The sequence below is a fragment of the Leptidea sinapis genome, chromosome 31 (assembly GCF_905404315.1).
Source record: "Leptidea sinapis chromosome 31, ilLepSina1.1, whole genome shotgun sequence".
In the NCBI taxonomy this organism is placed as follows: domain Eukaryota; kingdom Metazoa; phylum Arthropoda; class Insecta; order Lepidoptera; family Pieridae; genus Leptidea; species Leptidea sinapis.
This window is the reverse complement of record NC_066295.1, coordinates 3486335-3504794: the sequence shown is the minus strand read 5'-3', so window position 1 is coordinate 3504794 and position 18460 is coordinate 3486335. Positions and strand designations below refer to the sequence as shown.

At 33.5% G+C, this 18460-nt stretch overlaps 1 protein-coding gene across 2 annotated transcripts in view; it reads right to left on the bottom strand.

The window, feature by feature from the left end:
* Nucleotides 1-3427: 3427 nt before the first annotated feature.
* The window catches only part of LOC126974027 (uncharacterized), a 104068-nt gene continuing 89035 nt past the window's right edge, over nt 3428-18460 (bottom strand). Inside the window, exons 5-7 of one of the 2 annotated variants that reach the window (XM_050821395.1) lie at nt 16393-16664; nt 14635-14859; nt 3428-6062 (exon numbers count right to left, since the gene is read on the bottom strand). In XM_050821395.1, coding sequence (XP_050677352.1) covers nt 4924-6062; nt 14635-14859; nt 16393-16664 — 1636 coding nt within the window. In that variant the 3' untranslated portion in view covers nt 3428-4923. The remainder of the gene's footprint in view (nt 6063-14634; nt 14860-16392; nt 16665-18460) is intronic. The other variant, XM_050821396.1, reaches the window with a different exon arrangement.

Here is an 18460-nt window from a genome sequence, read left to right as displayed (position 1 = left end):
TGTCTTACCTAAATATACCAGACCAGCTAGTTCATTCCCAATTCCCAAGATGAGATAGCAATCTGTTGTAAACAGCGAAATATTTTTAAAAGGCATTTACTATGAAAATAACAAAAAAATGCGTGCGTACGTAGTACACATGACGTTAGAAGTGAAACCTACATTGTGCATGAACCTCTAACCCTTTCTCATTTTCTCTCACGTTAAATCTTATGAATTTATGTGTCTGTCTCATTTGTCTCGCTTTTTCGTTTCATCGAATTTCAAATCACAACGATGCTAAGGAAGTTTTCACATCAAAAATGAAATGCCTTAGAATATTGAGAAAATAAATGCCTTTTATACCTTTTTATACCATAACATACCAAGCTGACTAGGTTATGGGCACCACAACGGCGCCTATTTCTGCGGTGAAGCCGTAATGTATAACATTACTGTGTCTCGGTCTGAAGGGCACCGTAGCTAGTGAAATTACTGGACAAATGAGACTTAACATCTTATGTCTCAAGGTGACGAGCGCAATTGTAGTGCCACTCAGAGTTTTTGGGTTTTTCAAGAATCTTGAGCGGCACTGCATTGTAATGGGCATGGCGTATCATTTACCATCAGCTGAACGTCTTGCTCGTCTCGTCCCTTATTTTCATAAAAAAAATCTACGTAATACTAGGAAACGGCGCAAGGAGCTCTCCAGTATTCTTTTATTGCGCTCTAAAAAAATACAATTTAACATACAACAAGAGAAGAAACATCTGTAACGGAGATACACCAAGATGGAAAAGGTAAGCGAATCTTACTGTAGTCGTACACAGCCAGTCTCTACCGCACACTATGACAAATCAAAATTGGTTACTCATTGGGCTGTTAAGTCATCTATACAGTACATAGTATTGTAGTTGTCAAAGTCTAGTCCCTGGCTGTCCGATTGTTTAGAGGTTTCTGGAGTTGTGTGCACAGCTAAACGTAAATTTATAGTTAGTTTTAAAGCATTAATATCTCTTTCTTTATTGTTTTTTAAACATTTGTATTGTTATTTTTCTTTTCTTTATAAAATGTTAATTGTCATATCTATTGTACTTGTAAAAAATTTGGTGGCAGTTTTTCGCAAATAAAAAAATTTATTATTATTATTATTATTAAATTTTAACTGCTAATAAGTTTATAATCACTTCTAATAAAGCTTAGATAATTTATACGTCTAGATAGAGTCTCTTGCTGTTAGACAACCGATGAAAACACGCCAGGAATATTAGTATAGTGTGCGTGACAAGCTACGTCTTAAAGTCGCGATTTGTATGACAGTTTATGTAAGTTTGCTAGAATTGCTCAAAATAGAGGTAAACTCTAATCTCAATTTTTTCACAGCTGTCATTTAGAGGTATAAATGATCGAAGGCTCTGACTTCCGAAAATGTGAGGAGAAAGATGTTACTCGGGCGCTGAACTCAGATCCTAGAGTAATATATCTAATCTGATCATATAGATTATCTGAATAATGAATCTATCTAATGCACCCAAGAGATGTTACGCAATGGATCACCGAATTAATTTCCTTTTGGGTTCACTGTAAAAAACGGTTACCCCAGAAGTATATGTCCCTGGACATGTTCCGCGTTATAGGAAAACATATTATAGGTATGTTCCCTATAACGCGTTCTTACGACCTCCTAATTCGTAATAATAATAATATTGTTTTTTTATAAACGTAAAAAATAAGATAAAATTATAATAAAGAGAAATAATATTAATTAATCATAATTCGAAACAAGAATTTCCAATTGTTTGCCTAGTTTTACTATTTTACTAAGTTTTTTATATACAAATCTAATAAAATAATCTAATTTTGTAATAATGCAATTGACACACGTGCAAAGGTATACGAAGATAATTATGAACTCTACAAATCATTATAAATTTCACAGTGCAGTAATATGTATGTGGTAGTGAAAACGCGATAGGGAGATTACTGTATTTAGTACTTGTCTCTTGTTTAGCAATATCACATTTTTTATAAGTAACAGATTATTGTTCACATGTACAAACAGACTATTGTTCACATGTTTATACAAATGTCTTAAGTTTAATGGAGGAGGACGCGAGAATGTCCGCTTTTTGTGTGTTGCAGTATGGACCTTTTTGGAGACAAACAGGACCAACATTGCGATGTCTATAGAATAATAGATGAATATATACTCTTACATTAAGGATTATTCTCTGCTGCGCTCCAACCAGATACCATACTACCTAAGAATATAAGATATTTATTACGGCAACTTTATACTGTAGTATGTATTGGCTATTTGTAAAGATGCCTGTGTGCGTGGCATCTTGACACTCAATGGTATCCTTTAAATTTTGTAACATACTTCGTTTAATTATCCGTGGTATTCAAATTAATAAAAAACTTACTGATAATATGTGATCCCAGTGTCTTTCTTATTTGTTGTAGTATTATTTTACAAAGTTTTAGTACGCAGCCCGGCATTTAGTTTCAATTAAAATTTTTAACAAAAAAACAAGCGCCTTCAAAAACACGATTCCAAAACAATGCACTAAAAAGTATAAAAATAATTGCGTATTTTTATACAATCTAATTAATTAATCTAATTCTAGTTACGATTATTGTTATTTTTGGAATCGGTGTCCTTCCGCCGCAACCCGCTCTCGCCTCCTCACGACTCAAGCACATCTCACCTATAACTATGTATGTAGTAACAAATCTATCTTGGATGACACCGACTCCAAAAATTCTAGTTACGCAATTATTTTTATACTTTTTAGTGCACATAATATCTATTGTTTTGGAATAGTGATTTTGAAGGCGGTTGTTTTTTTGTTAAATTTTTATTTATGATTTTTAGTGAATTTGAAGTACACAAACTGACAATTTGTCTAAATATGTGTAGATATACAAAATTTTTCAATACAGCAATGAACGTAAGTACTTTGCAATTTGATAACAGACAGTGTTCCATTACTTTGTCATGGATTCCGGAATCAGAACCTAACCAAACTCTCGCGCGCGCTTTTTTTACGTATGTATTGTAAAATTTAAGACATTAATGGTTTTCTCATGGATTCAATTGTCAGATCTGGACCAAATTACGATGGAACCACTCGGGAAGCACCAGATCCAATAAACTCCTCCTTTTTTGAAGTCGGTTAATAAACAAAGTTTAACAGAACATGTCGCACGTCAACGTCACACATTGTTCGAGACCGGATCGAGTACGCCCACATTGCGACTAAACCTGCGGTATCTAGTTGGAGCGTAGGGGAAACCAATCCTTAATCTAAGGATATACTATAATGTCAAATATAAATTTTGTATTAAAATATTGTTACTATTATCAGCTATATGACAAAATTAGCTCATTAAATGGATGGCAAAGTAAATATATTTGATATATAAGGCCATAAATGAAAAACGCTTTATTTTATTAATCAAATTTATTGTAAAAGTCGTCTGTAATATACAACAAGGGTAATTAATTGTCACTGGCTTTGTTTTATGCCTTGTCTCATTGACATTCTATACATGCTCGTATTAAACACAACTCCGAAATATCAAACATACCACAAATTGCCCCATGCTAAGCGTCGACTGCAGATATCTATACATTGCCGCATTTACTCCAATTGTTTAAAGTATTCTTCGTCAATAAGCAGCAATGTAAAACATTTATTTAGTTTAAGTTCGATGCGGACAGTGACAGTTGACACACAAATAAGGTGAACAGTGTGCTAACATTGTGTTTAAACACAGTTTTGCCGTTTTGCTATCATACTGCGAATGACATGTCCATATAATATGTATAGAACGTTATTGCCTTGTCTAGCAATTTACTGCGTTAATAATTTTTGAAGTCATTTAGATATAATTGCGAGTAACAAATAATGAAATAAGTTTAACAAAACGTATCTTATTTGAAAGCATTTATAAACGAACTAGCAGTATTGCATTGTAATCGTCACAACTACACAAAGAGGTCAAATTTAAATGATATCTAATATAATATTCGACTATAAATATATCGTTAACTAATGTTATGAGAAAATCAGTGATGTACGAACTAGTGTACATTATGCAGGTACCTATTATTATACACACAGAATGTATATAGAAAAATATTATATATTATTTAATCGCGTGCAGTTTTTGGAAACAAAATCACTATAGTTTATACCTTTCTCACTTGATAAGTCTTATTTCCAACCGACATATATTTATATCAGTTGCTTCAGGTCGATTGCTGATTTCAGGACAATCTTTGACGATCAAGTATATAAAACATTTCCTTTAAAGACCATAATATAATACCTACTTCTTAGCGTTATACTTATATAGCAGAACAAAACTGGCATATCAAAATATACTAGTTTGCTTAGAAATGCTTTATTTTTTATTATTTTTAAGAAGATTTAAACAATTGCTCAATATAAACATATATTTGCTTATAGTCATTTTTATTTTAATATAGTTTTCATAAAAATAATATATTGATATTATTAATACCATTATATATTTAAGAATATAACGGAGGTCCTTTTTATTATAGATTGTTATTTTATGTGTTTATATAATTTAACTATTTACAGATATAATAAATAACATTGCATGTGTGACCGTTTGAGTATTTTGAGCTTTCACACTCTGTAGTAGAGTCTAATTTTATATAATGGTACCATTAACAGACTAGTTATAACAATTATTTTTACAGCAAGTACATAACGCTTTTGTTCACAATATAAATTTTATTTTATATTCTTATAAATTTCAACAAATAAAACAATATTTTACTAAAAACCAAGTTTGTAGTTTACAATCAATGGAATTTAGTGTCGAGAGTTTGTATTTATATAATATAATATATTTCGTTGATATAATAATGTGTTAATCATTCAATCAGACTATCTATTATGGCATTTAGTAAGGTCTTACGGTTCCGAGTCGGCCGCGGGGTATTGGCTCAGCATAACTGTGTCGAAATTTGCTCTGTGGTCTATCAGCCAGGTCGCGGAAATCTCGGAAATCTCTTTCGTAGAATCTGTCCCTATCTCCTTCCGCGTACGACTGTCTTTGATCATCTAAAAGCCGTGAACGGCTGAATGCTCTCTGTCTATCCGTCCAATCTTTTCTTCTTTCCTCAACAACAGGTTCAATGGCATCTTCATCTTCAACGTGACGGTCCAAGTCACGTCTGTCGCGGCGTTCGCGGTATCTGTCATAATCTTCCCTCAAAGGTTTAGGCTCCACTCGGTTCAGATACTCTTCAGTTCCATACTCAAATCGTTTCAAATCGTCACGTTTCCTACCAATACGAGGTAGCCTTTCAATCTCTCTGTGAGCCAATTCACTTATTCCATGCTCACGCACTCTGTCTTCTTTACGTCGTTCGGGCTCTCTGTGCGTTTCCACATCTCTGTGTGAACGGTCCTCTTTACGAGAGCTGTCTCTGTGACGTTCCTGACGCTCATCTCTCCTTTCTTCCTCTGGGGAAGAAGTGGAGCGACTGTTACGTTCTAACATGCTCCTTCTCAAAGCCATGTGGGCTTCGAGCTCTCTGTTGAATCTCTCCCTTTCCAGATTCATGAACTTCTCCTTAGCTACGTTAAATCTTTCTTTCGGCGAAGCTTCTGCCAGTTTCAAGCTGCCCTCACTAGCTCCACGCTGTAGCTTACCAAAGCGACGGTCTTCTGCCCTGTCCATACTCTTATTGGAGGGCTTGGTATCAGGAATGTATCGTCGCCTGTAATGTTGCGTTTCATCAGTGAATTTATCTGCTTTTTCTTTATTAGCCCTTTCGAGAGATTCGTGTCTGTATCTGCGCTCGAAGGTGGCTTCGCGGAAAGGTGCTAATTGATCGCGGTACTGTTCAGTAAAGTCATCGTTGAAGTGGGGTGTTCTATCGAAATTGCGGGGTGAGAGGGCTCTGCGCGGTGGAGACGCACGGCGGGGAGATGCTCGGCGGGGAGACTGTGCCCGACGGGGTGACTGTGCCCGACGAGGTGAAGCGTCGAACGCTTCATGCATCATGTACGCCGTGCTTTCAGCCCAATCTTCCTCTGTAAAACATTGAAACATTTATGTATACCGATCAACTATACAATTGCCGTCTTTGTTGGGGAAAAAGTCTTCTTGCTTATAGTACATATAAACTTGTAATAAAATCTCCTTGGCAGTACTATTTGTAACTGGCTGGTTTTGGTGACATTAAAAAGGCACATGAAACAGACAGTCTACTAATAGCATTTAAGAAATTGACTTGAGATGTCGCTCTTTAAAATTTGGTACGAAAATACCAAACATTAAAAATTAAAGTAATGAGGGAATCACTTCAAATATAATATAAATAGCTGATCCAACAAACGTTGGTTTGCTTTCGGCCGTTTTCGATAACGTTTATATAGTTATAGTATTTATATAGTTTTACAGCGGTTTTCAATAACCTATCTATCCTTAGTTTAACTTACTAGAGGTACGACAAATCTATCCTTTTACGCTTACTACCATTTCAATAACCTATCGATATAAAGGATTGAACTATAACTAAATTGAACATAACTATGGATAGATGAGATCTTTTCATTAAACGGTGACAGAAATGTATCCGTAACTAGGGATACGTTACTGAAAACGGCCGATAGTCCAATGATATCTGTCGTTAATTATAAATTAAGTACCCCGCGCCCCCTCATCGATTGAAGTCATATGTTATGAAATGTCATTCACTGTCATTAAGTAATCACCACGGACTAGTAAAAAAAAAGGACTCCGCGCCATGATATGAGCAAGTGAAGCACCTTTATGCTAGTGTGTGTGCGGTTACGGGGTATACCAGTTACACAATTTTTTCTAACTTAAATAATCATATATCCACAAATACTTTTATAGTATTGTTTTTACACTTTTTCACAACGAACGACGGCATTTTTAAAATATTTTATTGCGACGCAAACTGATCTGTCATAGACGATGGCAAATCTCATAATGGCGGCCGATCGGCTTGTATTGGTACTTACACCAATGCGTGGACTATGCATTTACAAGTTTACCGGCTTGTTTTGGTTCTCTTGGTACCTCACTGTTATGTAAGGTGACACGGAGACCTTCTTTTTTAATAGTCTGTGGTAATTACCAACATATCATTAAAAATCTTCTCCAAAAACGACGCATAATATGGTATAAGTATTATTCCGATCCGTTGTTAGTTGTCGCAGGAACCGATTATAAAGGAGAAAACCGGCGCTCCATTTATTAAATGAGTTGGGTACCTTTATTGACTTGTCACATTGTCAAAGTATACCTTCAACAACTACAATGTTAGTTATAGAAGTCCTCTGTTAAATTAATCGTTTAAACAATGGCCGTAATTGTGACAATTTAATCAACTGTGTAACATAATTAACTGCGGGTATTAAGTCGAATTTAAAATATGATCATTTGTGTCCGTGACGGAAACGCTCGAGTGAGGTGAATACTTCGTGTAGCCGAGAAAGTGAAATTGACAAATCATTTGGCATACATTGAGGAATGTATACAATTCGAATTTATAATAAACTGGTAGCCAGTATTAAATAAAGAAAGAAAGTTATTTATTTGTACATAAATAAAGATACAACCGTAATGAGGACATAAAGATATCTCCTTAACAAGAATGATATAGAAAATTTACTGGATTAAGCGTTATTTTGCGGAAATCCATAATTATCCAAATGTTGTGATTTTTTGAAGTGGAAATTCCGCTTAGTTTTGTCTTAGTAGCTTGTCACGCACACTAAAGTAAAAAAATGGCCTGTTTTAATCGTTGTCAAATACCAAGAGACATTATCTAGATGTATAAATTATCTAAGCTATGAATAGTTTAACACTGTTCAACAAGGGCAAAAGTTAAAGTCAAAACCCTCAATACAATACGAACTGGAATCGATCTTACCTCCAAATCCTTAATACAAAGAAAATCAATGAAGCTATTTTTATTTAAGCATCTTATTCTTAAAGCCTGTTTGACACTCTTAAAAATATTTTAAAGGCTGTCATGATATTTATAAAGACGTTTGTCGATACAGTTGTGGGAAATATAAAAATACAAATCAAAGATATAAATACGATTATTTGAACACACTTTCAGAAAATGTTTTTGCAACTGAATTTATTTACGTATCGTACGCATATACAGCCCATTCAGTTTTTGACAAATTTGGATGTCAAAATAATTAAATATTAAAAATTTTAATAAATATTAAAAAAAAAAATTAAACTGCTAAATTTTAATTTAATTAAAATTAAATAATATTATAATAAACAACCATATAAAATAATTTTAATAATTCAATGCTAATACGGACTCGTTCGTTTTTCCTCGTATAAAATCTATCCGATTTTATTCTATGAAAACTCCTTGCTACTAAACTTTTTAAATTAACTTAAAAATTTAAAACTAATCTGCAAAATATCGATCGATCGAACCAAAGAGGATGTAAATTACTACGTAATAAGAGGCGCGACTAGAAAGATGCCTATGCGAAAGATATAATTTTCGAATCATAGTTATAGACTTTGAAAGTACGCCATGTATAACAAATGTCTTAAAAATAATATTCTGACACATGTCACGAACTTAAACACTTAATATGTCAAAGTGTCATGAAACACTGCCATTGTGCCCAATTATGACGAATTCCTCATTCTTTCTGCTCTAAAAGCCTACTTATTAATACTTAATATATGCGCGGCACCTTGCGCGCTTAACCATTGTCACACTTTTACGTGTAACGGGACCGAATCTCATCTTTAGAACAAGTTTTAACTCATTTTCTAAAATATGTATTGACACAGAAAGAACCGGCCTTGCTTCTCCCACACTAACTACATTCAATTATGTGTGATATCTTGCTAAAAGCTATGCTTAATTGCCTATTTGGCATTGTTAAAGCTATTGTTGACTGTAAATATTTGACCCATGATCGTACGGTTGAAAATGAATGTTACGAAATAAATTCTAATGAATAACAGTGAATTTAGCAAAGAAGAGTTAGATTATTTTGGCATGACTTTTTAACAGATTCTTTAGCTGAAAACGAATCTTTCAGTCTATAAATTGTAAATTCCCGTAATAATGAATTCCATTATTATAACACAAGTAAAAAGGGATTGCTTGTAACTAATTCTATTAGGCTTCATAAGATACATAATAGCTTTAAGGGTAAATGTATACACTTTTATTGTAAAGTCCCAGCCACTGTTCAGGCATTATCTATAAATAAATTTAAATGTTTTATTAAAGGATATCTCTATCGTAAATCCTATTACTCCACCGCTGGATATTTATGCGATCGGACAGCCAGGGACTACATTATGATTATTTTATAGCAATACCTTTTGTAATAATTGTATATTTTATTCAAATGATCTATCAAATGATTATGATAATGTATCTTTTCTGTCACAGCACCATTGCTTTCAGAAGCAGTGGTAGTGTGTGAACTGACATCAAAAAGTATTCTAAATAAATCATTTTTTTAAAACTAAATGTCTTTTTAATATTATAATACGAACATCGTTTAATTTATATTGATGGCGTGCCTTCATTAGTCACATATGTTGTAGCTACATACTAATTGAAAGTTATTGATACATTCAAAGCTTGATGCCTATTTCCTACTGGCCCCACTGAGGACCTCGTGCAACTTATAATATCACATTTATGATTCACGAAATCATGGCCTGATTATGTAATGAAGAGCCAGGAAATGGCACGTTGTTAAATTAAATAAATTAATATTTTTGTCACTTTGAACTTGATGTTATATTAAAACTTTTTTTTAATCTCAGTAAAATACCGAATAAAAAAATTAATATTAATAATCATAAGTTACGTTTCGTTACGTTTACGTTTTAATTCTAAACGTAAACAAATTTACAGCGAAATAGTAACTATCTCCATTTTAGTCTCGAGTAGTTATTACCACCAATATGAAAATGTTGTAGCTTATATTAATTATATTTTGGTACATCTGATCGAACTTTTCCATTTGTGTTAAGTGTGCGAAAAGATTTTCTTTTCCGCACTAGTGCTTTTTGTACTCCTCCTGCATACAAAGCTTAAACAAACTATTTACAGTGTAAATACTCATTAATATATGAGTAAAATATATTTTTTTAATAAATTCCTTTTAATATAAATAATTTATCTTTATTTTAGTTACTTTTTTGTAAATTGTATATTAATGCATTACTTCTACTGTTTTTTGAAAACTGTTTTGTGGTTTCATTCAAAAGTTTTTAGATTATGTTCAACTATATCAAGTTAGTCAAAACGTTGGAGCAATTTTGTTACATCACATTACATAGATTATTTAAAATATTTTTAAAATGTTAAAGTTTTTTTAATTTAAAAGAATGACCGTGAGTTTATTGCCACTTCTCCTCATTAAACATCATCAACTTTTTGGAAATAGTGGCAAATTGTACAATATAGAATTGTGACAAATCATAAATGTCATTTTTTATTTGAACGAATTAACGAATTAAGATTGATTGAAATATGTGCGTACATGACAACCCATATAGTCCAGTGGTCAGCGACCCTGCCTACTGAGCTAGAGGATTCGGATCCCGCTAGCTGCAAACATTTATTTGATGAATATGTATAATTGTTTTCGATTCATGAATGTCTATATGTATGTCGTATTAAATATATCGTTGTCTTGCAAATGCCTAGGTTTTTTTTTATGACAATAAGGAACGAGACGAGCAGGTCGTTCAGCAGATGGTAATTGTTACGCCCTATCCATTACAATGCAGTGCCGCTCATGATTCTTGAAAAACCCAAAAACTCTGAGAGACACTACAATTGCGCTTGAGACAAAAGATGTCAAGTCTTATTTGCCCAGTAATTTCACTAGCTACGGCGCCCTTCAGACCGAAACACAGTAGCTACTTACACATTACTGCTTCACGGCACAAAAAGGGACCGTTGTGGTACCCATAATCTAGCCGGCATCCTGTTCAAAGACAACCTTAGCTTGGGGCTAAATAATTTTTGTAAGAGTGTTGTTATATTCAATCAATCTCAATCAATCTCAATCAATAGTATATCAATTTCCTCTCAACATCATTCCATAATATCAATTGACACATAGGGACCTTGAACGCTTGTCAACTAATATCTAATTCACTCAGAACTCACACACACAGAATTATATTCGAGCTGTCATCATTGTTGTTCTCAATAGATTCAGATAGTGTGTGGTAATGTTCAGCGCTCGAGTCACCTTCGGCCGAGGGAATGTTCTTGAACTATTCGTTAGCGAGCACAGACTGAGACATTCTCAAATAGTTATTGATGCCCTCATCGTGTAACAAACTGTACTTTTATTATTAAAAAACAAAAGAAACGATACGGGGTTAAAAGAACATGGCCACACGCCATACTGTGCTGCTTAGTAAATTGAAAAAAAATGGATATAGAGAGAAGTGAAAATTTAAAACTTTTAGTATTAAAATTTGCAATTTCAACTGCTTTAAAACTCAAAATATATTAATCAAACAAAAACACTATTACAACAATGCACATTATTAACACATTGAACATTAAATCCATTCAATTTCACTTATAAGATCACTAATGTTACACAATATATCAGCTGTATAGCTACAGATATACAAGCATTTCGGTGACGCGAACTCCTGAATTCAAATTCAAATTCAAATTCAAATTCAAATTCAAATTCAAATATTTTTATTCAAAATAGGATTTATAATCACTTATTGAACGTCAAAATCTACCACCCATTCAAAAGAGACTGCCTCAGACCTGAGAAGAATGGGCGCAAGAAACTCAGCAGGCTTTTTTTTTATATAAAATATGGATTACAATGTAATACCGTACAATAAACATTAATAATTAAAGAGCCTGAGGGTGTTCGCTTTAATCCCAGTCCGTGGTGTCATTAAGAAAATCGTTTATGCTATAATAACCTCTCCCACACAAACGGTTTTTAACAATTCTTTTAAATTTCGTATCACATTTGTTTTGTACATTTTTCTGTTTTTTTCATTTTGTATTGAGAAGCAACAGTCAAAATGTTTATTTCAAAATTTTCGTGTGTCATTATTAACTTATTTTTTAATACGGCTTTACGGTTTTGTCGGTGTCGGTACCGACTAGTTTCGGACCATTCAGAGGTCCTTCATCAGAGTGAGTGTGGGATGTGGATGGAGAATTATTATATATCATTTGTCGCTTCGTTTCGATTCGAGTTCAATTTTGACTTTTAACTTTCTTAACCCTTTGACTGACCATTACATAATTGAAGGGTATAAATATAAGTAATCTATTTGATTGAAATCTTATGGATATAATATCTTTATTGTGAGTTTTACGAACGAGAGAATTCTTAGATTTGATTGAATCTCGTTCCAGGGTTTGGGGAGCCAACAGCTCTTGAAGACGCCTCGTGTAGAAGTCTGTCGATATGGTCCCAGACATAACATTACCAACTAACCCGTCACTTCTGTTGAGAGCTCAGCGGGAGACGATTCTTCGGTGGGGGACACGTTTAAACGCATCCCCCACCCCAAGGTTAACCTCAAAATAAGGCTAAGATCTATAGAGCGTACTTAGACTTTGCTCAGACTTTACTTAAAACTTATCTGAGTGTGATAAAACGCTAAATTGACTTTTACATTGGACTGATTTTGCTTAGGCTCACCATAATTTAAGCAGCATCAGCATATTTTAAATGACTATAAAAACAAAATCAAAGATTATGCTAAGCTTATACTCAGCTAAGTTTTACATCAGTTAAGTGTGAGTACGTTCTATAGATCTAAACCTTAATGCCGTGCCGGGTAGGTGGTAACTAATTCTGCATGTTGTCTAACAAAACTTATCGGAATTCACACTTAAGATAACTTAACAGTTAACAACATTGAAGTTGCTATAGATTTTTGCAAAAAAACGCCTAATTCAATAAAAAAAAATCTATTTGATATCAGCTGTTGGCTGTGTAATCGATTTAAAAATTCTTATTATGTTGCATAAAAACAATTTAAAAATCAACAAAAACTATGGAAAACCACAACAATGCAAAAACAAACGATATGTTTTGTTCAACAAAGTTCGCTTACATCATCAAATATAATCGGTTTATAAAAATAACTTCCAACAGTTTTTTTGTTTAAAACTTCTTGTGGCAAGTCGTGACGATATTTCATTGAAATTTGTAAATTTTGTTTTATTTCTTTGGGACAGATGGTTTCATGAATTATGATTTTTTATCTTTTTGCGTCCGTTATTCTTATATATTGGAAAAAGGTTACTAAAAACTCTTTTAATACATCAAATTTTTGCCAATTACCACCGACGAGCTATTTTTTTTTCAGAATTTAACGGGCAGGAAACCTATTATATGTATCTTTTAAATGAGATATAAATAATATTATAATACAAGTACTCAGCATTAGTAATTATATTTACAGGAAAGTCATAACATACGCTATAACATATACAAACAAAAAAATGCATAAAAATGTATGTTAAAAGAGTTATTAGTGGCATAAATAATCGCTTAACAAAACAGTTTTATTACTCGTATACTGAACTCATTTAGGCAATTTACAAACTAGTTTGTAGATGTAGATCCTGTATTTGGTAGATTAAATCTAGACTTTTTCCCCCTTATTCATAATAGTCGGCTAACTTAAAGCATTGCTAATTCTCACTCTGTCTTCTTCTATTGACCTAAGTCAGAATGAGAAAAAATACTCCTAAGCGGCTGTTTAAAGTTAGCGGACCATTATGAATAAGGGGGTTTAACTATACTTCTATATATCGTGTCACGTTTTTTGTCCGCGATGATTCAAATCAAATTATGCACACTGCTTGTAGTTTGATCCAACTTGAGAGGTAGGATCATTTTTATTGCGTTTATTTTTATTTTTGTATGAACAATTCTATGTTATGTTCTATAAATTTTTGACGCACAGTTTGACAGTTCTGCTGTGACATTACTTCATTACAAAAACAGAGAAACAGGTACGAAATAACTATTTTAATGATTGAACTTCTACAAATTTCATAATTACTAAAATTATTTCAAATTTTGATATGAAATTTTGTATGTTTATGTCAGCCTGGCTAAACTCTCTAAGAAAAAAGCGATTCACTCGATTGTATGAAACGTGCAGGCATTGATAGATTGGAAGTTGACGGCTATAATCTTGTAAAAAACGGAGATAGCCGAAATCCACTACATTTTAAGCAACTGTTCGCTTTCAAACTTAGCCGGATTATACTTCGTCGCCAATCGCCATCCTGTAATTACTACTATTTAAAACTTATGTCAAATGACTGCACGTTTCATACTAAACTAAATTTCAATTTTTAGTATTTACATCCTCTTTGATTTATGCACTTGTTTAGCTGAAGCGATGCACACCGGACACCGGAAGAATAAGTCAAAGTTAACTGTGACTGGATCTTAGCAATGCTAACAGTATATTATAAACATCAGCTAAAGTCAACCGCGGCCGAGTATTGGTAAAACCGAAATCATACCATAAGAGTGACACAAACGAAATGTGGTGTTGGTCTTAGCAAAGCTTTTTTAAATCATAAACATTTTCACTCACCACTAGTACTATGGTTATCGTGTGGCCTGTAATCATTCCTCTCAGGTGATGGAGCCAGGTCACTTCCTATCCCAGAACTACCGCCAGAAGACTCCAGCTTACGTCTGGCATTGACGCCCACAATGTTCTGGTTCAAGCAGCGCCTGGTATCGATGTTGCTGAGATTTCCCTTCTGTCTGTGTACTGTGTCATAGTCTCTCGGTGGAAGTAGGATTGGACTTTTGCCTGAAAAGAAGAATGCCATTCTTAAGGTTTAAGGTTTCGTACCTCTTAAAATAAAAAAGGGAATCTTATAGGATGTTCGTCAGTCTTTCTGTCATGAACCTTTAATATCGGGCACGGGGAGGTAATCAATTTGAAATTAATATCAAATATAAAATCTACGATCTCTTGAAACTTTGAAAAAATCAAGATTCTAAATAAAATGGCCTGGCTATTTGTATATATTGGAGTGTCAAATAAAGTCCTTTACAGTACGGTTTTCAAGGAGCTTTCTTCCACGTACTACAAAGCTGTGGAATGAACTTCCTTGTGCGGTGATTCCGGGACGATGCGACATGGGTACCTTCAAAAAAAGCGCGAACACCTTCCTTAAAGGCCGTAAACGCTCCTGTGATTCCTCTGGTGTTGCAAGAGAAAGTGGGCGGCGGTGATCACTTAGCACCAGGTGACCCGTACCCTCATTTGTCCTCCTTTTCCATCAAAAAAGTCCTTTGTCTTTCCTATTTACCTAAAGATTTTAAAGAATTTGTGAACATAGCTAAAAATATGCGAGATTTGTTACAAAAACGTATATATTATAATATTATTGCTATACTTTTAAAAATTGTTATTTTAACATTTCGCTGTGTAATTATTGCATCATATACATATTTATGTAACATTATAAACACTGTAAATTACTTTGTAACACTGTTAATTAAAATGTGAATTAAATTATGTATTTTAAAGAGGATTAAATAATTAATGTTATTTACGTATTAAATAAATAATATTCGCTTTCTACATCAAATACTTAACCATTTCTAGTGAAGATGATAGTAAGACAAATTTATGTAAGTTTACATTATATTAATGCCTGTGTTCTACAGGATTGTCTTATTCTATGTGCCCTTTAACTCTTTGATTAAACATACTTTATTACTTATATTACTAGAGAAATAGAGGCGCTCGTAAACAATGTATGGGCAAATACACGTGTGATATTTGTTTATTATGTGGATAAATAATAGCCAATGTGAGGACGCGATATCTCTTTTATATATCACACTTTTAGGACACGAAAAGATCGGAGTTTTCTTTATTTTCGGTAGATAATAATTATTTATGTTTAATATTGTGAATATTCAGTCAATAAATAATCGGATCATATTGTTTGTATTAATTATTCGTAATGAAGAGTGCAAATTTAATGAGATTTGTTATATAAAAGACATTACAATTACAATGAACTTTTTTAGATAGCTTTGCCAAAATCAGATTGTATCTATTACTTTTTTCACGATCCTCAATCCTGTTTTGGAATATACTCCTAAGTAATCTTAGTTTAAAGACTATGACAGCTGTGAAACCTCGAAAAAAAAAGAGTAAATCTCACACTAACACAAAGTGTCATACAAATCGCGAGTTTAAGACGCAGCTTATCACACACTAAAATATTAAACGTGGCCTGTTTTTTATCGGTTGTCTAACAGCAGTAGTTTCTAGACGTATAATTTAACTTAGGAAATAACTTTAATAATCAAAATATTCACTAACCTATTCCCTTTTTACCTGTTGACAACTTCTGTTTTAACTCAGCGGCCAAACTGTCGTACAGGTTGGCGACGCTTCTCTCTTCGTTAGATCCTGAGTCGGATTCGCGAGACACCTCGCTCCCCAGGGATGAATCTGGAGGCTTTTTCGAAGGCAACGCGCCCCTCATTTGGAGTTTTCTTTCGATATCGGCGAATTTCTTTTGATTCTCTGGTCTTTCTATTAGAGCTAGTAAATGCGTGAAGAGCATTTCTGCCGTGTGGTCTGAATCACATCTGAGGAAGAATAATACTGAATTAGATATTTTTATTTGTCATTATTAATATATTAAAAATAACCCTTATTTATTTCTTATCTTTTATTATTTTTAAATCTAAGTAGTTTTGTTATTTTTAATTGGTATCACTCACTTCTGCGTACATATTATATTACAATGTATATACAAATTTAATTTGTACCAAAATTTATGGACGATGTAACTTAAAGTCTTTAACCAACTTTAAATTGTTATATTATAAAATATATTAAAAATTTTTGTTCACAATATAATATCAGTTAAAAGTTAGTGAAAATAAGTATATAACTATAACATACTACTACTATATAGTATTGTTACTAAAGCATTATGAATATTGTGTACATCTGTTAAAGGTTCTCACATAAGTAATTAACTTACTTTCCCCCTTATTCATAATAGTCTGCTAACTTAAAGCATTGCTAATTCTCACTCTGTCTTCTTCTACTACGACCTAAGTCAGAATGAGAAAAAACACTCCTTAGCGGCTGTTTTAAGTTAGCGGACCATTATGAATAATGGGGTTTATCTTTAGATAGTTAAATGTAATTGATATATTATCGTGAGTAGGCTAGTATATTTTGAGAGGAACCATACATTTCACAAGAAAAATCACTTTTATTGACAAGTCGCAACTGTGTGTGTGGTGAAATATGTACCAGGACCACATGAGTAAATATACCCTTTTTATTTACTCATGTGCCAGGACGTTTATTAAACGATTTGGTTGAAGTGCGAGGCGATGAGCACCAAGATAATTAAGCTTGTATAAAAAGGTTGGTGGAAAAGTCCAGACAATTATGACAAGTCAGGAAAGTTTGAGCCAAGACTGACTATCTATAGATGTCAGCCTCAGAGCATACTCGGGAACACATCTATTGATCCAATGTTGCGGAGATCCATTGACTGGTTGCCTCACCACTTCCACCACGTGAGCCTCTTCTACGTTTATCTCTAATTCTGCTCAACATTCACTGTATAAATGATCTTTATTTTTTCGTAGTATCTAAGTGACTACGTGACATTGTTAATGGTTTTAAACTCGTGTCTTGTTTATTTTTATTGTTTAAGTCATAGGCTACTATTATTTTGTTCTTATTATTCATAAGGTAAAAAATCAATAACCGGCTGCAGTTTTCCAAACCGATACAACTTAGGGAACTTGAAGCTATATAAATATACTTTTAACGTAAAGACCGGCAACACATCACTTGACTCCTGTTGTTGCGAATATCCATAGGTGGTTGCCTCACAATTTCCCATCACGTGAGCACGTTTGCCCGCTCTTATACAAAAAAAAACCTGCAACAAACTGCAGCCCGCAGTCTCTTCTTATCCTCAGAGAGACAACGTAAATTCACACCTTAAGATATTCCAGTATTACGTATTAAAAGTAATAACAATGATTGCTCCCATAAAGATACTAATTCAACCATAAAATCTGCTCAATTATACAAAATGCATTCCAAAAGCAATAGTCAAGTAATGGTTAGCGATAAAACATTATTGCTTTCGGCCCAGCAGAGTTAATTAGGCCGCAAGGCACATAAGGCCATCGACTGTATACTGACTCTACGACAGGTTAGTTCTTCGCCGATTCCGGAATCAACGAGTAGGTAACTGTTTTATGAAAACATGTCAGCACGTGTTTTTCTTTTTTTAACCGACATCAAAAAAGGAGGAGGTTCTCAATTCGTCGGTATGTTTTATTTTATATATATTCTAGAAGTAGCTGTCTTCGTAAAAGACAACCCCCACCTTTACAAAACGAGATCC